The sequence below is a fragment of the Coenobita brevimanus genome, chromosome 84 (assembly GCF_032717465.1).
Source record: "Coenobita brevimanus isolate Jiangsu-jjx chromosome 84, ASM3271746v2, whole genome shotgun sequence".
In the NCBI taxonomy this organism is placed as follows: domain Eukaryota; kingdom Metazoa; phylum Arthropoda; class Malacostraca; order Decapoda; family Coenobitidae; genus Coenobita; species Coenobita brevimanus.
This window is the reverse complement of record NC_137037.1, coordinates 35,038,576-35,065,545: the sequence shown is the minus strand read 5'-3', so window position 1 is coordinate 35,065,545 and position 26,970 is coordinate 35,038,576. Positions and strand designations below refer to the sequence as shown.

The 26,970-nt window shown below is 40.1% G+C and overlaps 1 protein-coding gene across 1 annotated transcript in view; it reads left to right on the top strand.

Annotated features, from left to right (window-relative positions):
* The window catches only part of LOC145410123 (hemocyte protein-glutamine gamma-glutamyltransferase-like), a 167,577-nt gene that overhangs the window by 103,939 nt on the left and 36,668 nt on the right, over positions 1-26,970 (top strand). The window contains exons 7-11 of the mRNA XM_080280321.1: positions 2,537-2,711; positions 3,778-3,892; positions 12,727-12,878; positions 13,884-14,052; positions 22,539-22,685. Of these exons, the coding sequence (XP_080136447.1) occupies positions 2,537-2,711; positions 3,778-3,892; positions 12,727-12,878; positions 13,884-14,052; positions 22,539-22,685 (758 nt within the window). The remainder of the gene's footprint in view (positions 1-2,536; positions 2,712-3,777; positions 3,893-12,726; positions 12,879-13,883; positions 14,053-22,538; positions 22,686-26,970) is intronic.

Sequence of the window (26,970 nt, the reverse complement as noted above, 5' to 3'; positions counted from 1 at the left end):
ATGTATAGAGATAATAAATGCTGCTGACATAGATGTAGATGGCTACATAATGTTGATAATAATATAGCAGCTTAGGTAGGAATACAAACAGATAAAGTAAATCATTTATGTGTAGAACAGATAGATGCTGAAAGCAGATATACAGCAGAGGAAGATAGATTTGGGGGGAGTGAATGAATAAGCTAGATTATGTAGAAAATAGGTGAAGAGCAGAGATAACTGTAAGGTTGAAGTTGCAAATCTAGACATATAAGAAGAAAGATAGATAGGTAGCCTAAGATGTTGGGAGCAGAGGCAGAGTATATATCCTGGGTGTAAAATGGTAGAAAGATTTAGAAGACAGAAGAGAAGATTAGACAGTGCAGAAAACTGGTGAAGCAGAAATCAAAACAGAAAAATAATGCAAAAGATGTGCAGAAGGGGCATGTCTCGACGATCCTGTCTGGTACCACGAGAACGGAGGCAACCCTGTTCTCGCTTGTAAGGATAAGGATAGAAGTCGATGGTGAGGATAACAGACGGAGTTGAGCTAATAAATACTAGGAGTAGATGTATGTAATAATTGATGCTGGGAGTAGATATGGAGTGGAGAAGATACAGGGAGTAGATTTAGAAGATTGAAAGTAGGGGTAAACGTAGAATATTGTAAATTGTTGTTGAGAATGAATGTAGAGGAATGCACATGATGACTGAAGTATACTGTGTGTATGTAGGAGCAGATCTTGAGAAGAGATGCAGAGGATAGTAGGGCTGGAAGTAGATGTCGAAAGCAATAATGAACAAGGTTGGAAAGAAATAAAGTACAGACAGGTACGCAGAAATGATAGCCGCTGGAAGCAGGTTTACAGGACAGCAGATGTTTAGAATAGTTGTAAAGAAGAAAAGGTTAGATATTGTAGAAATTAGTTAGGATTAAAGGTAGAAATAAGGACAGATATTTATATCGGCCATGTCTCGATGATACTGCCTGTTCTCCTGAATTCAACTACTGGATTATGAGATCGGTAAATGTATTCTGCAGTTTATATAGAGAATGATAAACTGCAAGGGTGGTCGATGCTGAAAATGTTAGATGTGTAGGATAATAAATGATGCCGCAACAAGAAATACAAATGTATGAAGCAGATGCCATGTGGAATAGATAGATGCTGGGAGTAGACGAAGAGGGTAGTGGAGGCTGGGAGTGCTGAATGCGTGGAAGATTGTACTGGGGATGTAGATGGCAGCAGATGCAGAAGATATGATACGTAGAATATTAACAGAAAATTGATCTAGATAGTAGAATTTGGAAGTCTGTGTAGAAGATATTAATTGGGAGTATGCTGAAGACAGTAGGTGATATGACTGATGTAAATTATAGATGTAGGAGACAGCAGAGGTTTTGAGTATATGTAGAAAAGAGCATAAATTATGAATAGATATTGAAAATATTAATGCTGGAATCAGATGTTGAATTCAGTATAAGATGGGAATAGATACTGAAGATAACAGATGTCCGAAGTTGATGTAGACGATGGAAGATGAATATTTTACTGTAGATAAGATAGATAAATAGAAATACAGAACCTAGGAAAAACAAGACAGATAAAATATCGTAAGAGACAAACTTATATGTGAAAATTGTGTGATATAAAATCCTACAACTAGAAACAAAACATTTGTATAAATAAGAAAGACAGATGCTTGGACATTAAGAGTAGCAATGACCAATGAACTGCAGATAAAAAATGACTAAAGGCAGTCCTCAGTCTAAACAAGGTATGTGTTCCAATATCCTACAACTTTCTCCATTCATTATTACTGTACACTGGGGGAGCTGAAAACGAGCTTGATAGGCATCACTGAATATACAACACGCAGTCTTTCTGAAACGTAGTTTGGGCAGGTGTTGTGCATGGCTCAGTCTATCCTCGACGTGGCGCCTGAAATCTGCTTTTGTTCATGTGTGGTGCCAGTTGGGTTAAATTTCAGCATTAGACTCTGACATGACACCTGATATCCTCCAGCGTGTTTGTCAGATGGGTTTTGACGCAGAAGACTGCAAGGGTGCAATATGAAAACTTTTCACCTAACATCCGTCCGTCGACGAGTCAGTTTGGTTAGATTTTAAATATACGATTGTAAAACCATCTGACCATCTCTCTCTCTCTCTCTCTCTCTCTCTCTCTAAATATATATATATATATATATATATATATATATATATATATATATATATATATATATATATATATATATATATATATATTCATCTAAGACGCACAAAAAATCCGTCTGTGTTGCTCTCAGGTGAATAGCATCGACGACCGCGGTGTGCTATCCGTCCGTCGACGAGTCAGTTTGATTAGATTTTAAACATACGATTGTAAAACCATCTGACCATCTATCTATCTATCTATTTGTCTATCTCTCTCTCTCTCTCTCTCTCTCTCTCTCTCTCTCTCTCTCTCTCTCTATCTATCTATCTATCTATCTATATATATATATATATATATTCATCTAAGACGCACAAAAAATCCATCCATGTTGCTCTCAGGTGAATAGCAACGACGACCGCGGTGTGGTGGTGGGCAACTGGAGCGGAGACTATTCGAACGGTACCAACCCCAGCAGCTGGACTGGAAGCATCAAGATCATGGAGGAGTACCTGAGGACCTCTAGCCCGGTGAAGTACGGACAGTGCTGGGTGTTTGCTGGCGTCGTGAACACGGGTGAGTATTTCACTATGTGCTGCAGGTAATTAGCCGTTGCCACCTGGTTATGGTGTTGATGAATAATTGAGGTGGTGGTTTGGGTGTTGTTGGGTGATTTTTAACGTCCTCTTGTGTTGTTAGCTGGGTAGGGTGTTGAAGAGTAACCATATCGTGTTCTTGTGTGTTTATAATTGAACTGGATGCTGGTAGGTGGTTCTTTATGCCCACTATGCAAGTAGGTGGTTTGGGTGCTTTCAAGTGATTATGGTCTTGGTAGATGGCTCTGGGTGTCAATAGGAGATTATTTACGTCCTTATGTGTTGGTAGGAGTTACCGGTATGGTGATTATGGTGTTTGTAGGTATGGCTATGATCCTCGGGAAGGGTGCTGGTAGATCACTATATATTCCCTCGTGTGTTGACAGGTGGCTTGGGAGTTGGAAAGTGACTGTGTTTTTGCTGACAGGTGTTCAGAGTGTCGGTAGGTGCTTATGATGCTAGTAAATGATTGTGGCGCTGGCAGGTGATCAGGGTATTAATAGGTGAATATTAATGTCCCCGTGTGTTGATAGGTGGTTAGAGTGTGCAAGTGTTTTTTTTTTTTTTTTTTTTTTTTTTTAATGCGAGGAAGAAGGAACCAAAGGCCATGAGCCCGCAGTAACAGTTCCCTCCAAGAGAAAAACAAAATACAATGTTAATGCAGTGACAGCTTATAATTCAAAATACGTCAGTTAATAGATTTTTTACACCATCTCGATACTGTCTCCAAGCGAGAGATCTTCCCAGGTACTTAATTCGAGAAATACTGCATTTAATCTTGCCTATCCATGTCACCTTACCAACCCATAAAGCCCTACCCAACCACGTTTTCCATTCATGTAGTCGTACCCACCTGTGTATAGGCCTACCCACCTATGTAGTCGCCCATCCATGTAGTTGTACACACCATGTGTACCCACTCATATAACCCTACTCACACATACAGCTGAGTCCACCTATGTATCAATGGTCATCCATACATAAAGCTTCAACTACCCAACCACCCAAGACTTAATTAACAAATCGTCCTCTAACCGTGCCGCCAGTATGCCGGGCCCTGGGTCTGCCTGCACGTGTGGTCAGCAACTTCAATTCAGCCCATGACACGGACGTGTCCCTCACCATCGACGAGTACTTCGACAAGAACGGCGAGGAAATCAAGTGAGTATTAGCCCTACTCTTGTTGGTTAAATGCTTGAATCCAATGACGTATATTTTTTATTCTATTCTTGCTCTCATCAGACTATTATATTAAATGATGGACATATCTCTAATAGTGATGAGGTTAATGAAGTCTGCATCCTCTTTTATGCAGAAAATAAAAACCCAAGGCTTGTGGCCCATAAAGCGCATTCCTTCCAAGTGGTAAAAAAAAAAAAAAAAAAAAAAAAAGCCGCATTCAAGATCAGCTAATTTCGAGACAGTTGGGTAAAATACACAAGACTGGAGATTATGAGCACTGGGGAATACAGACTGTGAAAGTCAGTGCCAGAATTGACCACTGGCATGCAAGAAAGAATGAGAGTATCGACTGACTTGAGAATTTGTCTGCGTACTTGTCGTAATGGACGAAGAATGCAAGCAGAGTGATCAGAGAAACAGTAACCAGAATAAAAGAGACAGAAGAGAGATACACCATTGCATTGTAGCTGTAACTCATTCACCAGTGCTTTACTTCATTCTGCCCATCCCACAACACTTTTGCTTTCTATCCATCATATATGTGTTAGTCCGAGGACGTCAGTTTTATTTCACTGTTGCCCCGCCAGACTATTTTAATTAATTTTGAAGAGACTATTCAAGTTGGAGAGGGGAGATATAGCATCAGAATAAGTTCCCCCTCAGTTTATTAAAACTGTCACAAGACTGAAGGAGCTAGATCAATCTCCTCTCACCAACATCTGTTTTCTTTGCATCCCTCCTACAATCGTCCGATGTCCCCTTAATACTCTTACTTTTCAGTCTTGAAACTAATTTCTTTTATAGAAACTTATTCTCTTCATTCCTGTCTCTCCTAAACTAGCCCTTCCTTATCATTCCTACTCTTTATTTGGATTTCACCTAAAGCCCTCCCCTTTCCATCCCATCAACAATTATTCCCCATTTCCACTCTCTTGTACTCATTTCCATCCTCTAGTCTCATCTCAAACGTTGTCTCCATTTCTTTCCTTTCATGAAAGAAACCTACATTTTTTCTGCCCTTGCTCACGTACAGCATCAAATCCTTGCCATCACATGTCTACCTCGGTAACATGTCCTATCGCTCCAGTAAGGCCTGTGGATCTACCAAGTTGTTTTTGTGCCATAATAGTGCTGCGGACTGAAGCGCACTCAGGCAACAAGCGCTTTTCTTTATTTTTTATTGAAATTATTGTTTTTATGGTTTTTATGGGGGAAAACATTCAGGATGTGTTAATCATATTGTGGAGGAAAACTTTTAGGGCATGGAAGAAGACATTCCATTCTTTAAAAAACTCCTAATTTAACTATGATTGTTCTAATGCTATCCACCATAAGGCCTTCCAAAGGTATTGGCACTAACTTACCCTAAATACTATCAAAGAATTTTTTTTGCTCGTATATATATATATATATATATATATAGAGAGAGAGAGAGAGAGAGAGAGAGAGACGGCGCAGACCATGGGACCCCCTATAGATATATAGGGCTCCACCGAATGTAGCGAATAAGGTGGCACAAAAATTACATCTCAACAGAAACTATGTGGCAGGGAGGTGAGATTCTTTGCCACAATCCTCCCAACCAAGCATGAGTTCTATTGCAAATGATTTGACGGGCGTTCCTGTTAGATCATCGTCCACTAAAGGTCCAACCGCACTGCCTCCTGTGCTTACGGGCAGTGTGCCACCGAAAGTGAGTAGGCACTGTGTTGGAAAATTAGATTCTTGGAGATGAAACAAACTGAAATCCATGAAGATCTATGCATACAATGTAAGAAGCCTCTCAGAAGATTACAAACTTGATGACCTAATGACTGAACTGAAAAACATTAGTTGGGATATTGTAGGTTTGAGTGAAATCCACAGAAAAGAAGAAAAAGTAATTCAGCTCGAAGACAGCAACCACCTATATTACTACAAAAGAAGGGAAAATGAAAGAGTTAGTGGTGTAGGATTTCTAATTAACAGAAATCTTGCAGACAACATTGTTAAATTCAGCAGTGTATTTGACAGAGCAGCATTTGTTATCATTAGACTGTGCAAAAAAATATACCCTGAAAGTAATACAAGTATAGGCACCAACTTCTCAAAGCCCAGATGAAGAAATAGAAACATTCTATGATGACATCTCCCAGATTATGGAAGAAGAAAAGACAACATATACTATACTCATGGGTGACTTCAATGCAATAGTTGGGAAGTCGAGGAATGGAGAAGCATGTATGGGAAAATTTGGAGTGGGGGAAAGAAATGAAAGAGGAGATACGCTCGTAAATTTTGCTGAAATGTTTAACATGAGAATAAGGAACACATTCTTCCACAAAAGAACAGGGAGAAGGTGGACCTGGAGAAGCCCAAATGGAGAAACAAAGAATGAAATCGACTTCATTATGGCAGGTAAGAATAACACGATCACAAATGCCACAGTTATCAGTAAAGTAAATATGGGTAGTGATCATAGAATGGTGGGTTGCACAGCCAGATTCAATTTCAGAAGTGAAAGAAAGAAGATGATTAAAGATAAAAAGATATGCCCAATAATAGTAAATGAAAACAAAGCAGCCTTTCAGTTGGAAATAAGGAACAGATTTCAGGCTCTAAGTAATGCTATATGTGACATTGATGAGCTGAATGACAGACTGACAAAAGTGCTAAGAGAATCAGCGGAGGTAGTAGGAAAACCTAATAGAACCAAAGCCAAGAAATATTCAGAAACGACACTCGAACTTATGAAAAAACGAAAGGAAATGAAAGTAAAAACAAAGAAAGACGAAATAGAACGAGCGGAATTAAATAAGCTTATCAACTAAAGAGAAGAGAAGAAAAAAGAAAGAGAAACATGGATCAGATCAAAGAAACCATCAAAAATCGAAAAAGTCTGAAACAGGTCCGAAGTAAAATGGCACTAGGAAAGCAACAAACGACATCACTGAAAGACAAAAACGGTGAAATATTAAATGCAGAGATAAGATGGTGAAGAGAATTAAAGAATTTTACAAACAACTGTATGCATCGAAGACAGTAATACCAATAGCTAACTTTTCAGTTGACACAAGTGAAATACCTGGGATAACACCAGACGAAGTAAATATTTGTCTTAAAAATATGAAAAAAGGAAAAGCTCCGAGAGAAGATGGAATAGTAACAGATTTACTGTTGGATGCAGGAGTAGAAATACAAAATATGCTTGCTCACTTATTTGCACACTGTATCAAACAGAAGAAAATTCCAAAACATGGTGTAATACAATAGTTATTTTACTCTACAAAAAAGGTGACTCAAAAGATCTTGGTAACTATCGACCCATTAGCTTACTGTCAGTCATTTACAAACTCTTCACTAAAGTCCTTACGAACAGAATAACAACAATTTTGGAGGAAAACCAACCTCATGAACAGGCAGGATTCCGAAGCGGGTATTCAACCACTGATCATCTACACACAATGAATCAGCTAATCGAGAAAACTACAGAATATAGTAAACCACTGTGGTTAGATTTTGTTCATTACGAAAAGGCTTTTGATTCAGTGGAGCACATAGCAATTATAAATTCATTGCGAGAACAAGGAGTGAATGAGAACATTGTAAAACTGCTCGAAAACATATATGAAGAGAGAACTGCTACAGTTAAATTACATAAGGACTCGGAAAAAATGACTGAGAAGGGCGTGCGTCAGGGAGATACAATTTCACCAAAATTATTTACAGCATGCTTAGAAAGTATTTTCAGAAAGCTAGACTGGGAAAACAAAGGAGTGAACATAGATGGAGAAAAGCTAAACCATTTAAGATTTGCAGATGACATTGTCCTAATCTCAGAAACAGCGGAGGCATTGCAAGAAATGTTAAATGACCTGAACAGAGAAAGTCTGAAAGTAGGACTGAAGATGAACTGGAGTAAAACTAAGGTAATGTTTAATCCACAAACACCAAAGAGCGTCATCAGAATAAGCGATGAAATTCTTGAAGAAGTTAAGGAGTTCAACTACTTGGGACAAATACTAAAATTAACGAAAGATCATGATAGCGAAATAAAAAGACGCATTACAATTGGATGGAAAGCTATCGGTAAACATAGAGACATTATGAAAAGTAGCTTGCCAGTTTGTATGAAACGAAAAGTATATAATGAATGTATAATTCCAGCTATGACATATGGTTGTGAGACCTGGAAACTGACAAAATCAATGGAAAATAAATTAATCCGTTCTCAGAGAGCAATGGAAAGATCAGTGTTGGGAATATCTTTAAGAGACAGGAACAATCAACTTGGGTGAGAGAGCAGACTAAAGTCAAAGATATTATAGAAGTTATAAAAGAACAGAAATGGAGGTGGGCAGGCCATATAGTAAGAACAAGGGATAATCGATGAAGCAAGAGGATGACTGACTGGACACCAAGGGATTGTAAGCGTAGCAGAAAAAGGCCAGACAGGAGGTGGAGAGATGAGATAGAGAAATTTGCAGGGAAAACATGGCAAAGAGTGGCTCAGTCAAGGAATTCATGGAAAACGTTGGGGGAGGCCTTAGTTCAGCAGTGGACTAGTTATTGCAATGATGATGATGATGATGATGATCATACACATATATATATATATATATATATATATATATATATATATAGAGAGAGAGAGAGAGAGAGAGAGAGAGAGAGAGAGAGAGATAGTTAGATAGATATCCCTGACAAGGGTAAAAATAATCTGGTTGTTTTTAATGCATCAAAGACTCAGTTTTTGCATCTATCAACCCGACAAAATCTTCCACAGGTATACCCACTAATGTTTAATAATATTCAGCTTAATCCGGCATCATCGTTGAACATGCCTAGGGTTTCATTTACTCGGGACTTATCATGGAAAGATCATATTACATCTCTTGTAAAATCTGCTTCCAAGAGATTAGGTGTGCTAAGTCGACTTCGTTCCTTCTTTACCCCTGCACAATTGTTGACTCTATACAGGGGTTTTACCCGCCCCTGCATGTAGTACAACTCTCATGTGTGGGGAGGCTCCCCACATACAGCTCTTCTCTATACGATGGAGTCAAAGGCTTTTCGTCTCATTAACTCTCCTCCTCTTACTGACTCCCTTCAACCTCTGTCTCCTCGCCGCACTGTTGCATCTTTATCTCTTTTTTATCGCTTGTTCCTCTGAACCGTCTGCATATATTCCTCCACCTCTACGACGGGCGCGTAGCACCCGTCTAGCAGCAAACTCTCACCCCTTTTCTGTTCATCTCTCAAATGCAAGAGTTAACCGTTACTCCCAGTCCTTCATTTATGCAACAGGTCAACTCTGGAACTGTCTCCCTCTGTCTGTATTTCCTGCTTCCTATTATCTCCAGTCTTTCAAACGCAGTGTGTCCAGGCATCTCGAAATGAATGGATCTTGAATTTGGCTCACTCTTGTATTTTGTTATTCTCTTGGAAGGAACAGTTTTGCGGGCTTGTTGCCTTTGGTTCCTTCCTCACATAAATAAATAAATAAATATATATATATATATATATATATATATATATAATGTTGGAGAGACACACATTACACGCGTGTGTACAAATATATTTGTAGGCTCCTGACTGGGAATCGAACCCTGGACGTCTTAGATAAAAAGTCAGACGCTGATACCACTCGACCACGGCGTACATTAACATATAAACTTTTTTGACGAACCAGGTAAATCCAATATGGAAGGATACATTTCAATCACATTAAGATTATTTCTCAGCCCCACGCAAATCGGCAAGTGACAGAGCAGTTTTAATCTATCCCAGACACAACACGAACGTCTTTAGATGTTGGAGAGACACACACATGCGTGTGTACAAATATATTTGTACGCTCCTGACTGGGAATCGAACCTTGGACCTCATAAATAGAAGTCAGGCACTGATACCATTCGACAACGGCGTATCAGTGCCTGCCTTCTATCTCAGGGGTCCAGGGTTCGATTCCCAGTCAGGAGCATACAAATATATTTGTACACACGCGTGTAATGTGTGTCTCTCTCCAACATCTGAAGACGCTCGTGTTGTGTTTGGGATAGATTAAAACTGCTCTGTCACTTGCCGACTTGCGTGGGGCTGAGAAAAATCCTAATGTTTTGTGACTGAATTATATCCTTCCATAATGGAATTACAGGGTTCGTAAAAAAAAAAAAATCAGGTGTTCTCAGTTTTTATTACGCCGTCGTCGAGTGGTATCAGCGCCTGACTTTTATCTAAGACGTCCAGGGTTCGATTTCCAGTCAGGAGCGTATATATATATATATATATATATATATATATATATATATATATATATATATATATAAAGGATCCAAGATCTATTAACATTTGCTTGAAGCAGACGTAATAGGTTTCTTGCCAACATCTCTCCAGCACTTCTGCTTCTTTATCTGTCGTATGTTTCACTAAATGTCTTTTGTCGTGTCCTCCTGACAGACTGAACTTTTCGCACAGACCTGGGTGTCCACATTTCCTCTAAGCAGGTCCAATGCTGTGTCTTCATCCCTTCTCCATATTTATCATGCTTGAAACTCTAACTGCTTCTAAAAATACTGCTGGAGTCAATACCAATGAGACATACTTTTCTGATGGTGTCTTCCTTGGGATTCACAAGTGTATGTTGTAACTATACCTAGGCACTCTCTTTGGCCTTCTCTATGAAACTGAAGCTTTCTTTTCACTGGAAGCTTGCTTTCATCGAATCTGTACTAAAAGAGAGTTCCGGAGTTGACCTGTTGCAAAATTGAAGGACTGGGGGTAACGGTTAACTCTTGCGTTAGAGAGTTGGACAGAAAAAGGATGAGAGTTTGCTGCTAGACGGGTGCTACGCGCCCGTCGTAGAGGTGGAGGCATGCAAGCAGACAGTTCAGAGGAGCAGTGACCATAGAAGTAGCGATAGAAAGGAGATAAAGAGGCAACAGTGCGACGAAGAGACAGAGGTTGAAGGGAGTCGGTAAGAGGAAGAGAGTTAATGAGACGAAAAGCCTTTGACTCCACCCTACTAAGAAGAGCCGAATGTAGAGAACCTCCCCACATGTGAGAGTTGTACTCCACACAGGGATGGATAAAACCCGTGTATACTGTAGAGTCAACAACTGAGCAGGGGTAAAGAAGGAACGGAGTCGGCTTAGCACACCTAATCTCTTGGAAGCAGATTTTACAAGAGATGTAATATGATCTTTCCAAGATAAGTCCCGAGTAAATGAAACCCCAAGCATGTTCAAGGATGATGCAGGATTAGGTTGAATAATATTTAACATTAGTGGGTAAACCTGTGGAAGATTTTGTCTTTGATGCGTTATAAATAACCAGAATATTTTTACCCCAGTCAGAGATACGAACCAAGTCAGACATTAGGTGTGCCATTAGGTGTGCCTTGGTTGTTGAAGTAACTGCTGAGATGGGAGTTGCAGGAAGCGAATGGGAAGGTGAAGGGTGGAGGCATCAGCTTATGTGTGGATAGGGTTATATGTACAGCTTAGAAGGTCAATGATGAATAAAAGGAAGAGAGTTGGTGATAGGACAGAGCCCTGAGGAACACCACTGTTGTTAGATCTAGGAGAAGAACGATGGCCGTCTACAACAGCGGCTATAGAACGACCAGAAAGGAAACTATGGATGAATGCACAGATACAAGGATAGAAACCGTAAAAGGGCAGTTTGGAAATTAAAAATTTATGCCAGACTCGATCGAAAGCCTTCGAGATGTCAATTGCAATGGCAAAGCTCTCGCCAAAGTCCCGAAAGGAGGATGACCAGGAGTCTGAAAGGTAGGTGAGAAGATCTCCAGTGGAGCGTCCCTGACGGAACCCATACTGACGATCAGAAAGAAGGTTGTGATAGGAAAGATGCTTTAAAATTTTTCTATTAAGAATTGACTCGAAAACTTTTGAGATACAGGATGTTAAAGCAATTGGACGATAGTTAGAGGGTTGGTAATGGTCACCCTTCTTTGGGACTGACTAAATGAGAGCTTGTCAGCAGAAGCTTTAGTATTCCATTGGCAATTTTATTACATCCCCTTCAGATTCATGGTTGGCCTTCTCTCACGACTTCAGAAAAACATTTTGCCACCCAAAAGCCTTCGACATTGAGATTTATCTCCTGTGGAGTCTGTCCCTACATCTGCTGTTTTCGACGACCACTGCGCCCCTCCAAGTCTCAGTAGTATTATTCCTCAGGGCACTGTCCTTCCACCAACTGTCTTATTATTCATTAATATAATCAATAATCTAAGGAGTACGGAAGATATAGCCCTATCTGGACATATGCTGATGATTCCACACTTCATTTTTTCTCCCACGTCAGAGCAGTCATTATAACACTCACATTGACGACCCCTCTCTCTCTCTCTCTCTCTCTCTCTCTCTCTCTCTCTGTTTGTCACAGTATTGCACCTCTCTTTAGTATTACAGGTACATTGATCATTGCCCTTCTGTACTCTGACTACATTTATTTCCCTGTCGGCTGTCATGTAGGACTCCTACAGCAAAAATTGTACTCTCATTCCCTCTCTCTCCAGTTTTCTAATGGAAGATTTAACTGAGAATTTCAGTCCTACGTGTGTACAGCCGGTCATCTCTGGAAATGTCTTCTCCAGTTAGCCTTTCCATCTTCCTATAACGTTTGTTATTTGAAATACAATGTGTCCAGGCATCTGAAGAAGAACGAATCATGACTGACTTGCTTTCGTTCAGTTTTCAATGGAGAGGAAACTTCCTAGCCAATGGTTCTTCTGTTTTTGTATTATGTAGTAATAAGAAACAGCCCATTTAACATGCACTTCCTAAAGTTCTTTTTTGAATCTTCAGGGCGCCTCGGGCTGGAGTGAACCCAATGGGCCTGGGTGACTCCATCTGGAACTTTCACGTTTGGAATGATGTTTGGATGGACCGTCCTGATCTGCCGGTCGGGTACGGAGGTTGGCAAGCTATCGATGCCACACCACAGGAACAGAGTGGAGGTAAGGATGTTGATATATAATGATGAGTAGATCAGTGGAGAGAAGGGTACACTGATAGAGAGATGGAAAGATGTTTGGACTGAAATATATATAAACAAGTAGGTTTTCTACTATTCAGAGTATGACCCGCTATCCCAGAGCGATGTTGTTCCCATACAAGATGCTGAGAGGCGAGTAGGCCCATTCCGCAACAAATGATTGGGATATGTTTTGGCTTAAATTAAGCAAAGAATTGAACTTCGAGTGCCGTGACCATCAAATAAAGTGCCGCCGTGATCCCTTTTCAGCAGCTAATAAATATTTTAATGTTTATCTTAGACACTGTACTGAGGGAAAGAGCTACCTTTTGCACATTTCCCTTCAGGGGGTCTGGCAACCTGTCCTATGCCACACCAGAAATGTTGTGAAAACACGGCATGTTGATAGTCACAGACTTGTAGACAGAAAGGCTGAGAGAAGGGTGCATGTGTAGACTGAGAAGCATGCAGGTACTGACAGACAAGTAGGTTAAGTATAAAAGGCAGGGCTTTGATTAAGTGCTATACATTATTGCTTTCACCTGACAGTTATTTTCCAGCTAGGGGAAACAACTGGCCTTTAAAATGTTAGAATTGATCGTAATTAAATATGGAAGCGGGCAAACTGCCCACGTTGCGTTCGGGTCTAAGTTAAGGAGATGAGCACCCCGACTAAGCGTCTCATGATGTCTTACCTTTTAACAGCTGACAACTTAACTAGCTAAGAGTTACCCTGAAAGGATTAGTAATTTTTTTTTTTTTTTAACCTCAGAGTACAATCATTATTGACAAGCGCCTCCCCTCCCTCCTCAAAGGAGGAAGGGGTGACGACTGAGAAGGAGGAAAGGGTGGGGGGGGGGGAGCAACAGAGACGAGGAAGGGATAACGAGGGGAATGGAAAGAGGGGGAGATAAAGAGGTATGAGGAAAGCAGCGGTATTAGGTGTATTAAGTTCTGATCGTATATTTGTTTATGTATTCTTGGCCAGGATATTACCAGTGCGGGCCGGCATCCCTGGAGGCGGTAAGGAGGGGCCAGATGGAGCTGAATTACGACGTGCCCTTCGTACTGGCCGAAGTGAATGCTGATGTGGTGAAGTGGCAGGAGGACAGTGAGGCGCAGGACGGGTTCAAGAAGCTTTACGCCATCAAAACTCAGTAAGCTCGGGAGATAAAGTTAAAGCAGATAACACAAGAACTGTATTACAATGAAATGCAGCGACTTGACTAGATATGATAAGACAGTTTAACACAAGAAACTCTACTCCATCTAGATGCAGTTGAGTTAAGGAGACAGTATAAGATGCAATATAGTAAGACATTAGTTATAATTCGATGGCCAGAAGTTTTTCTGTGGTAAGGTACAGCGAGGTGAGCAGCTAAGACAGGGAAACACAAGAAACTGTACTCCATTAAGACAGTGGGTTAGTTAATATAAGCTACAGGATAACACAGAAAGATGTTCTCCGTTAGGTTAGTGACCTACGTAAGTAAGAGATTATGAAATAACACTAAAAGCATTATTACTTTAAGATAGCGAGATGGGTACATGAAGAAAAGTAATTAAGATAAAAGTTACAGCACATAAGCGTGAAGTACAGTAGTTTAGAAAACATTAATGTAGGAAAAAGTGAACTAAATGAGAGAGAGAGAGAGAGAGAGAGAGAGAGAGAGTACAGTGGAATACACAGGAAGTGCAGATAACAGGAGGCGTCATGGCCCGTGACGAGGTTATCTGTTGGAAAACAAATGATAGCTCTTGTAACAGCTAACCACTGTGTAAGAGAAAAGGATAAAAAAGAGGAAGGCTCTTCCAAAGCTGGGAATAGCGCCGCTACTGTTTTAATAGCGATGTTGGTAACGCCATTACTTTTTGTAGCCAGTAGCAGAACCGAGAGCGCCGGTACCTTTTGGCCATACTCACGCGTTACCGCGCTCCTCGCTACTCTCGCGATGAATACAGGTCCGGAGTTGGTGAGTACATGCCGATATGCCGACGGTTTGGTTGTATTTATTAATGACGAAAAATAATACTTGCGTCAATTCTGTCAATTAATGATGTTTGTCCTACATTACATCAGTAATTTATTAATTATTATATATTAGTAATGTGCAATAATTGGACAGGAATTTGCTAGTTAATTATCGATCATTTAAATTAAGTAAAGATAAATAAGGATGTCAGCTAGATGTAGGCAATGCTAACACACACACACACACACCTCTAACTCTACCCGTCTCTAACTCCCGCTCTCTCTCTTACGCTCTCTTTCAGACTAATTCTTACTCAATACGTTATTATTTTGTAACAGTATGTTACTTTCAGTTTAAAGTAATGGAAAAAACATTGCTATTGTATAAATAGCCTTTAAAAGAAAGCCCCAGTTCATTTGTACTTTCGTTTTCGTACATATCTTAAATAGGTATCATTGAAAATATAATAAATCTATATAATATGTGTCAGTGGTAGGCCACAAGTTTTTGTCTTTTATTTACGTATGTTACTTTCAGCAGGTATATTAGGTAACAATATAAAAGAACATTTGTTACATTATACAGCAAATAGCTTTTTTCTGTACCTTCGGCTCTAAGCTTCACTAAAGTAGCACTGACATGTATATGATTTTTTTTTCTCAATAAAATTATATACTGACATTACTGGTACACAACATAACCACACAGACTGACTAATACTAGGAAAACAGTAATTACTGTAGTGTACTGCTATATCACAGATTTTTGTTAACCTTTCCTTCGTGTACCCTTTGCTTATCCAAAGTAGCGGGAGCGGGAGCGTCGCTACAATTCGTATCAAGTAGCGAAACCAGTAACGCCACTACTTATTCGAGCTAATAACGGGAATGGGAGCGACACTACTTTTTATGAGTAGCGTTCCGAGCATTGGGCTCTTCCCCACCTACTACACCATCCCGTTTAACCGGCAGGAAAATAACAGAAAAAAAAGAGTAGCCTATACATGTTAGAAAGCAGAAGCACGGGAATTTTATTGAAGAGACAGAAGAGGAACAACTACAATATACGTAATCTCTATTTTACAGATCCGTAGAAGAAAAGTGATCACACTCGCCGAATGTTCTCGCTATTAAGCAAACATCTCACAGTCGTCAGCATACACTTCAACCTGGATATAAACAAGACTCAGTTATGGCCTACTGTCTCAAATTATTTGTCTTAGCCGAACTTTAAACGTACCAATAGTTTTTGCACTAACTACTGTTGCTGATAGCCTATTCTATTGTTCCACAAAGCGAATATTAAAGTAATTTTTTCCAATGTTAGTGTTGCATCTCTTACTTTTGAGTTATATTCCATTATTTCTAGTTCCAGTATCAGTCTGTATTTCGAACAAATTATCATTATTTCACATCGTCAAATTTAAGAACTTCAAATACTTGTATTAGGTCTCCTCTGAGCCTTTTTTTTCTTCTTCTTTTTGAGAGAGAGAAAAAAAAAAGTCTTTTTAGTCGTTTTTCGTAAGGTAAATTTCGCAGCTATGGAATCATAGCTCTGAGCTGCACTCTCTCTAGCCTGTCTTCTTCCATATTAAGATTAGGGGACCATTGCAGCAAGCAGTATTCCAGGTGTGATCCAGTTAATGACGGATAAATCTTAGAGATTTCGTCGGGTGTTTTACGATCAAAGTTCCTTACGGTGAAGCCTATCATTATGTTTGCCTTGTTACTGGCTTCTGTTTATTGTTTTGAGATTTGTAGGGCGTCACTGATAATTACTCCTAAATCCTTCTCGTCCTTTACATCCGTCAGTTGGATACTGAACATATGATATTCATATTAAATGTTTTTGTCAGCAAAGTGCATTAACATGTTTACTACATTGAAGTTTCTTCAGCCATTTTTCACGCCAGTTCATTATCTTATCCAGGTCATTTTGTATAGATTTACAGTCTGCCTTCGTAAATGCTTTGCTTCCAATCTTCATGTCATATGCAAATTTCGATACCTTAGAAACGAGTCGATTTCCTTCATCATTGATATAAACTTAAAAGAACTGGTCCTAGAACTCACCCTTGATGAACTCGCTTGTTCCTTTCAGTGAATCTGCTTATTCGCCATTTATTACTACACGCTGATTGCGATTCGTTAACCAGTCAGGAATCCATGAACATAATTTGCTAGAGGCCGTGGGTTTTTAGTTTTTCTAAAAGTCTTAGATGGGAAACCTTACAATACGGTTCCATGAAAACTAGGTATATCACATCCGACGATATTTTTGCTTCCCAGTTATCGTATATGGTTGAAAATTTTCAAGCACATTTGTAAGTCATGATCTGTTATTGTGGAACTCGTGCTGATTATATTTATTGCCTGCCTTTAGCAAGGCGGAGCGGTAATGTTTTGCCCGCGTCTGTGTGTGTGTGTGTGTGTGTGTGTGTGTGTGTGTGTGTGTGTGTGTGTGTGTGTGTGTGTGTGTAAAACTTTTACTATTATATCTCATGAACGGCTTGAGCTACCAGCATGAAACCTTCAGGGTAACAAGATATGGCCAAAATCGTGGACCAGCTTGAAAATGGGCACTCTGGGTCAAGGAAAGGTCACCAAAATGGGTGCCAAAGGTCAACTAGTTTTTATTGGACGCCTTTAGCACCATTATAACTCATGAACGGCTTGAGCTATCAACACAAAACCTTCAGAGTTTCAAAATATGGCCAAAATCTTGGACAAGTTCGCAAATGGGCACTTGGGGTCAAGGTCAAGGTCACCAAAATGGCTACCAAAGGTCAAATAATTTCTTTAATATAGATTGCCTTTTGTGAAACGCGGTGACTGAATGTCGTAGAGTTGCGAATTTTCTTCGTCTTTGGTTTGTAAGCAGCTTGTAACCTGGTCAACAGCATGTTCTGGGGGGCGATTAGCATTCGGCGCCTGAATGTTTGTCTTTCATTTACCTCCACCAACGAAGTTGGAGGAGGTTATGTATTCACCTATGTTTGTCTGTTTGTCTAGAAGATATCTCCAAAAGTTCTGTCTGTCTATTTATCTATCTATTGCCAGACGTCTTAATCCTGTTAGGGGTGGCCACAAACAAATCGCCTCCATGTCGCCCTGTCCCCCGCCATTTCACTGCCCTGCTCCCAGCTCACACACCCCTCTCTCATATACCTCTCCACTCCATCCCTCCATCTCATCCTTGGCCTCCCTCTCCACTTCACTCACATACACACTCCTCGTCAGTCTGTCACTCTCCATCCTCTCCACATGGCGAAACCACCTCAATGTGTTTCTCCTGACGCTTCCTATCACATCCACATCCACACCACAACTCTCCTTCAATAAATCTTAATGAAAATTGGTGGAGGAGTGTGCCATCGGCTAAGGACGAACTGATTAAATTTGGGGGCGGATCCGAATCCGGATTCTATATAAAATATCTCCCAAAGTTCTCAATGAATTTCATTAAAGTTTTGTGTATGAGTGGGCCATTGGTCAAGGAACAATTCATTAAATTTGGGAGCGTATCCGGATCTATGTATTCCACACAATATCTCCACGGATCCGGATCCTTTTTAATGGCAATGGCATTGGCAGAGGTATGCGCACTCAGAGTGCTTTCTAATTATAAGATTATGCTAATTAAGCACACGGTAATTTTGTCTCAAGTAATTTTTGCCAAAATTTTGCTTATTACTGACATTAGACTTTTTGGCAGTAATTTGTTGTGCGTATTTTATCGCCTTTTAAAAAGATACGTGATACAGTATAGTAGCAAGCTTCTGTAGATCATGTACTCTACATACAGTTAATAATTTATTGGAAATTTTACAGTAGTTATACGAAAGGCTGTCTATATTTCACGCACTATGCGAAATGCCTGGTCTGGGTCACTTGACTTTTTGAGTCGATTTTCTGAAGATAATAGATAATTTAACATATAATGTCCGGTCACTTCTATGATTGATAACTTACAATCTTTTGATACTGAGAAAACAGATTGAGGAATGGTAATGTTTGCATTATTTTCTTTTGTGAAACACTCTGAAAAGAGTCGTTTAGTATTATTGACATTGTTTGTTTATCATGGACGAGATCGCTTTTCAATCTTAGTAGAGGGCCTATGCTCTCCTTTACATTTCTTCAACTCCTCACATGATGAAGAAGAAAAAAAAAAGGTGGGGTTTGACTATGCACCAGTAGAAATTTTCGACCTGAGGTTTCGTTAAGTTTTTACATAATTTTCGTACACTGCCGCTGTAATTTAATATATTCGGTACCGTCGTTCCCATTTTTCATATGCTATTGTCTTCCGACCAATGTTTTTCTCAATATTCGTCGACAACCAGGCCGTTTTAGTTGGGTGGTTATTTCTTCGGGTAAATCTTGAATATAGTTTTTCGTTCGATGGACGTCAATCGCATAGTCAATTTTTCCCATACTTCTTCGACGTTATCAACCAATTAGTATAAGTAACTTAATCCAGTTGATGTTGGCACTTTCGTTTCTCATTTTATTTCATAATATTAGCTTTTTAAAGTGTGGAACTAAGATGGTGTTCGTGGAGGGCTTATAGTTAATTAGCCGAAAAGGTCCGCCCTGTGGGCGGACTTTTTCGTCTAGCTCCTGCGGAGGGCTGATTGGGCCTTCGGCCAATATAGTGTACCTAATGTAACTTTTCAACATACGATTAATCCTAATAAATTATATACCAAAACATTCCCTGGATCATGCTGATTCAGAATATGTATTATATGTGTGGGTAGACAGTAAGGGAGCCGAGTTTATAGGTAACAAACATACTAACACTTGCCTTTATTATTATAGATGTTAATTTCAAGTCTGATGATGTAATGTTCGCTGTTGCTAAATGTTTTAACAACACCACACAACTTTATTAGATCACTGTCTGTTGCTAGGGCAAAGTCGAGTATATTATTACCACGTGTCGGTGAATTCATTGCTTGACTTAAAAATCCATCGTCTATCAGTTCTATCACCCTGTTCCCTTTGTCTGCACACGGATTTTTCCAATGTTCCGATTGTTAAAGTCCCCCAGATAACGTAGCCCTTGTATTCTTTGATTTTATTTCGTCGTACACTAATTTATCGTTTTCCTCTTCTAACTTGTGTGGTCTATGTATTAAACCAAAGAAAATGGGTTTATTATACCCTTTGACAATGTTTCAACTTCCGATGTACTGAATTTACATCTCTGTATTGCATGCACTTATGTGGTTTTTAATACATATTAAGACTCCCCTGCTGGAGAGAGAGAGAGAGAGAGAGAGAGAGAGAGAGAGAGAGAGAGAGTTAAACAGTACCTTACATTGCCCAAGCCTTCCAGCACTTTTCTTCTGTTCCCAGCACATCTACCACCACTTCAGAGTACCTCAGATAATATATCTAGACCTTTCTTAACTTCCTTAACCACTCCTAGCTTCCTCAGACCAACTGTAATGACCCTAACACCTCTAAAACACATCTAACACTCTCTAACCCCTTGTAACACCACCTCTAACACCATATCCAACCCCTCTAACCACCTTTGAGTATCTGTAAACCCCTCTTGTCGCACGGAATGTAGTTTAGCTCTTTATGTGTTTATAAGCCCCACTATCACACAGACTTCTTCGAAGGAACACTGTCTTGTGGTGTTGTGGTGAAGTAGCTTGGACATCCCATGATCGATGCCATTATACTTGCCAAATTTAGTGCACCCATTCTAGGCAGGCTCATTGTTAATGATGAGACGAAGGGTGTTCCCTTCGCAGTAATTACCCAAGCCAGTTTTGAGATACTTGCTGATACCCCATCCTAAACAACTATGACAGGTCCTAGTGCTCCACAAGAAACGGAGCAATTGGCCATGGTAAAATATGTCATTTCTGCTTCAGTGCAAGGGATAAGAATCTCGTGGTAGGATACTGTAGCTGCCTCTGGAAACTAAACCATGGGATGTACCACCAAACTCTTGTTGGTGAAACTACCTTGGCTGTTTGTTTTGAAAAACTGAGATGTAAATTAGAATATTATAGGTCTTACTGAGGTGAGAACACAGCTATTCCTAGAACTGTCTGATTATCACATATTCTGCTACAGAGGCAGATAAGAAAAGAAGAAGCGTGGTGTAAGACTTCTGGTCAATAAGTACTGAAATGCGATACTTGAGAGTTATTTTGCATTAAAGGAAGAGTAGCAGGCTTAATAAGTACAAAAACTGAATGAGATAAAATATTAATTTAATCAAAATCCTCATTGTAACATCAGTTGATGATGATAAACGTGAGAAATCTTATGACAATATAGAAGAAGCTCTGTAACAGCAAAAAACTAAGCTTCCATGATGCAGAAGAATTTTATGCACAAGTACGGGAGAAAATGGTAGATGAGACTGTAGTAACGCATTATGAACTGAATTTTCGGTTTGATAAGAGGAAGTTCTAGAAAGGAAGAGCCTTAAAATAATGAAAATATTCTTTCAACAGAAACAACATGGGAAGTGGACTTGGTCCTCGAAGGGACCAAAGAGCGAAATAAATAATGAATTGAGTTCATCCTTCATGAGAAATCACATGCTGGTTTACTGAATAACTCGGTTCATTAACGCAAGAAAGAAGGAACCAAAGTCAAGAAGCCCACAAGATTATTCCTTCCAAGAAAAAATAATAATTAAAAAAAAAAAACATAAGTCTCTCTAAGCCCCTGTAACACCATAAAAGTCAATTTAAGCTCCATCCATTACAGGTAGTTCGCTTGCTGCTAACACGGAACGTTTGATGGAAAGTGGGGAGTTCGGTTTTTGAGACCACAAAGACATCATTCTTCTTCTTCTCCTTTCGGCTGTCCCCTTAGGGGTCGCCACAGCGGATCACCCGTCTCCATCTTACTCTGTCTTCTGCATCTTCTTCTCTTACATCTACTACCCGCATGTCCTCCTTCACTACATCCATAAACCTTCTCTTTGGCCTTCCTCTCTTTCTCCTGCCTGGTAACTCCATTTCCAGCATCCTCCTCCCGACATACTCCTCATCCCTCCTCCGCACATGTCCACACCATCACAGTCTCGCCTCTCTAGCTTTGTCCCCAAACTGACTTACGTGTGCTGTCCCTCTATTATGTTCATTTCTAATTTTGTCCAACCTCGTCTCTCCTAGTGAAAAACGCAACATTTTCAATTCTGCTACCTCCAACTGTGCCTCCTGTCTTTTTGTCAGTGGTACTGTCTCCATTCCGTACAACATGGCTGGCCTTACGACAGTCTTATAAACTTTCCCTTTCATTTCTGCAGAGACCCTTCTGTCACAGATCACTCCTGTCACCTTTCTCCACCCACTCCATCCCTCCTGCACTCTTTTTTACCTCTCTACCACACTCTCTGTTACTTTGTACAGTTGACCCCTCTAATTTTCTCTCGGCAGATCTGTCTACCTCAAAGTAACTGTATATACCTCTAACATGCACCAAGCATATTCAGTCAATTTTACACTGTTTTAACACAAAGTCATTCTTACTTTCTTTTAACACATCTAACCAGCTCTAAGCACATTTCCCTTCCTTGAAGCTCTTCTGCCAGTCTCTGCAGCTTATTGCACTAAATACTTCTACCCGACATGAAAGCTTATTACACTAAATCAGACTACCTCTCTACCTTTAACATTACTTCGTTTGCAGCGTGGGTCGCCTACTGCTGACAAAGAAAGTGGGTGTGTTGGAGGACGGCGGATTTGTCTCCCGTGACCGTGAAGACCTTACCACTGTGTACAAGCCACCGGAGGGCACTCAAGCAGAGAGGGTCACGCTGCACACGGCGGCCAGGCGGTGAGGTTATGAAAGGTCACGGGGCATCTGGGCTCATTGGGGTCATCTAAAATCAGCTTATGTAATCTGGTGTTTTCTGAAAGGATCTGGAAGTCTGAGATCAAATGGGATCATGTAGATGGTATGGGGTCACATTAAATGATTTGGAAGATACGGGGTGACATGGGTGCATTTAAAAAGGTATGGGGTCACATGGATTCATCTGGAAGATGTGGTGTCACATGGAGGATATAGGACCTCGTATTGTACTTGGAAGGTATGAAGTCAACAAGATCATTTAGAGGATATGGGGTCACGAAGTAATTTAGATGGCATGGTGTAACATGGGGTCATTTGGAGGGCATAGGGTTATATGGAATAATTTGGAAGGTATGGGATAACACTGGGTCATCTGGAGGGTATGAAGTTAAATGGCAAACATCCGGAGAATGCCAGCTTCACCGGATCATAGATCATTTAACAGGCGTAATCCTTTAGGCAGGATCAGATCAAAAATACAGAACTAAAATGGAGCATATAATATTAAGGTTATTCAAGGACAGGACTTTGTTGGATCACAGGTCAATTTAAGTTTCAGTAGACATTGGGTATTGGTTTACTAGGCCATACCATAGAAAGTCATGGAGTAGGAGTTTACTGGGTCATAGGTTAAATTAGGTCAGAGATCATGTGGTAGGGTCATAACAGGTCATACTTTAATTCAAGGTAGACCAGGAAAGGACGTAAGTTAGAACTTTACGGAGCTATAGGTCAGGCCAGGTCAGAATACAGCCATAGAACTTTACTGGACCATATGTTGTCAAGTCAGGTTACAGGGGTGGGACTTTACTGGGCACTGATCAGGCCATGTCAGGTAAGAGGATAGGCCTTTACTGAGGAATAAGTCATGTAAGGTCAGGATACATGGATAGTGCTTTACTGGGCATAGGTCAGGTTGGATCAGGAGAGGTCATGGAGTAAAGCTTTACTGTTATGTCTCTTTGTTGATGTGTTTGTTTGTTTGTTTTATTATGAATGGCAGGGAAGAATGAAAGCTTATAAATGTAACAGCCCCAAATGCATGCGCAAAGGAGTACAATGGAAAGCACACAGCAACAGACCTGTTGGTCCTTTCTTGGCTGTTTGGTATAGGGAAGGTTGTAAGTAACATAACTATTCTATCAGTTAAAGTCAATTATAGAAAAGCAGGGAGGTTTCCCCCACCCACCAAACCCTCCAGCCGAAGCCGGCAGGAAACCGTGAGAAGGACCACCATGCATCACAGAAAAGCTGTCATGGAAATATAGGAAGGAGGGAAAGGAAATCTTAGTCTACACTCTCTGCCTGAAAAGGAAAATAACATTCAAGTCATCAATATTTATGAATATTGTTCTGCTGGCTGTATCATCAAGGCTTAAAAAAACAGTTTATATATACAACAATGTATTATTCAGGGGTAAATATACTAAGCTGGAGGTTTGAAGACAGATACTTACCCAGGCGACTTCTAATGGTTAATACTGTATTACAGTTTACTAAATTGGAGGGCATTTTTTTCCATATATTTATAACTCTGTTAATGAAGAAGTGCTTAGCTTCATGTGACTGGAATCGTTTGCCTTTAGTGGAAGTACAAGTTCGAGTTTTAGATGGTGAAGAAGGCACTGATTGTTAAAAGAACACATTCTGGTGGCAGGGGTGAGGAAAAGACAAGTTTGGAGTTCAGCAAGATTGTGTGATATGACTGTATGGGCGATTAAGTGTTTGTGATTGAAAACTTGAATGGTAGAGTTGACACATGGTTCTGTAAATGATGCAGTGGGATTTCACAGAATACCAGCAGAGAACGATTTTTTTTTTTTTTTTTTTTATGTGACCGACTCTGGGCATAGGCTTCACAGCCTGCTTTCAAGGCCCAGTAGTCCTCCTACGTACCGCACACCTCTACATGTCACCACTTCGGCGCTAACACCCACCGTCCATATTGAATACATGCTAGGGCTGTCTCATACAGGACTGGTGTATTGGTATTAGCGGGGGTATTTTTACGACATGTCGGCGGGCCTTCTGGTAGATCAGTAAAGTCTGATTTTATGAAATTCAAATCCTTAAACTGTTCCCTGCCTCAGCGGGATTTGAACCCGGGTCTGTCAGGACTGCAGGCCAACTCTCTACCGATTGAGCCACCGCCTCCCCCCATGGCAGACGGCAACTGAAGATGTCAGGAAAGGAGGTTATGCAGTAGTAATTCATATTTAAGCACATGGAAGTACTCGAATATTTGTGGTACGGAGAAACTGGAGATAATGTTAAAAGGAGTCTAATTCAATATATACTTTTTGAAAGTGAATGACTGAGTGAGAAAGATAGATATAGAGGTTGATGAGACTAGGGTACCTACAGATAACTGAGTTGGTTGCATGAATTATGTACGGAGGGGCACATGACAAACGTCTGGCACCGTTGACCATATTTTCTTTACAATAACAGAACAGAGGATGGAAAAACAAATGAATAAAAAAAAATCCATACACCTGATTATACCGATAGGTGTTCTCCATTCATTAAAAAAAAATCTGTAATAGCTGGACATAAACGAGTTGAAGTTTGGGGGAAAACCATCCTGGGGATGCGAGTTCCAAAGAAATGCAGATAGGGAACCAAAAGAATACTGATAGGCAGAAGTTCTGCAGTACTGCAGTGTGACAGTCCAGTCATGAGCACTACCAGATGCCCGTGTAGCGCGGGAAAAGCCATGAAGAGGTGGCACAATGGATGCAACTTCGTCTGAGCAAGGGATGCAACATTCCTTCCTACCTGAAGAAGAGGTAGTTCATTTGTAATAGTAGGGTTATTAAATATTCTAAAAGCTTTGTTCTGAATTTTGTCTAGTTGTTTTAGTGCAACCTCTCCACATCCATTCTACAAGGGTGAGCAATATTCCAGCTTCGAGCGTACATGACTCTTGAAAATTATAACTAACTGCTCATCAGTAAAGAAGTTACGGATTCTGCAATAATCTTTTTTTTTTTAAAGCGGTTTTAGCGAGTGATCTAACACGAGAGGTCCAGCTGAGGGCACTGTTAAGTGAAACACCGAGAATTTCAATACCTTTAGAGATAGGTATATTAGTAGCTCTGAAGGTAATATAGGAATCAGGCAATATCTGTCTATTAGTAAATTGTATATATTTGGTTTTCCTAGCATTAAATGAGACAGTATTATTTTGTTCCCATTCAGTGATTTTAAATAAAGGCTTGATTTATGGAGATTGCTGTATTGGGTGTTGAGTTAGAGATACCAAACTCTGTGAATGGGTGTTTAGGTGTGAACGAACTGTGAAGTGGATGGGAGTATGGGTAACTGATAAGAGATCATTAAAATGAATTAGGAATGGGGTTCGAGCCAGAACTGATCCTTGTGGCACTCCAGCATAATCTAGTAGAAATTGGAATATACATCATCTAAAGGTACTTTTATCTTTCTGTCGTTGAGACATGAGGAAATCAGAGGCACAAAAGATGATAGGCCACAGCAAGGGATTTGGACAGCAGGAATCGGTGCCACACACAGTCAGAAGCTTTGGAGATATCAAGGGCTACTTCATAAGTTCTGCATGTTGGTCAGCTGACTGAAGGATGGCATGAGTCAGAAGATTGAGTATATCAGAACTGGATCACTCGTGGCGAAAACCATACTATCTACCACTAATTGTGTTGTTGTATTCAATATGTTTAACTATGTGCTTATTAATTACAGTCTCAAATGCTTTACCAAGATGTGATAGCAATTGGCCTGTAATTAGAGGAGTCAGACGAACTTCCTTTCTTCAGAATTGGGTGGATATTGGCTTCTTTCCAAGAATTAGGGAATGAAGAAATTCGTATCCATAGTCTCAATAATTTAGCTAGAACAGGAGCAAGTTCCGGGAAACGCTTTTTCCAGACAAATGGAGGAATTCTATCTGGACCTGGAGCTTTGTTAGTTGGTAAATTGTCTAAGTTGGATTTTACATGTCTAGTCAGTATCTTAAATGATGCAGTTGAGTCAAGTTCTAATACAGGGATGTTCTGGCTGACTTCCTTGAAGGTAGAATTTCTGGCAAATGTACTGGCAAGGATGTTCGCTTTACCACACGCGTCATTTACAGTGTTACCATCTGAAGATTTTAAAAAGGGAATGGGTGATGTCATGTTAAAGTTATTATTGATAGAACTGAGAGATGACCAGAATATTCAATTGTCATTAGGGACAGGACGAAAAATGGGAAGGCAGCGGAACCGGATGAAATACCAGCAGAAGCATG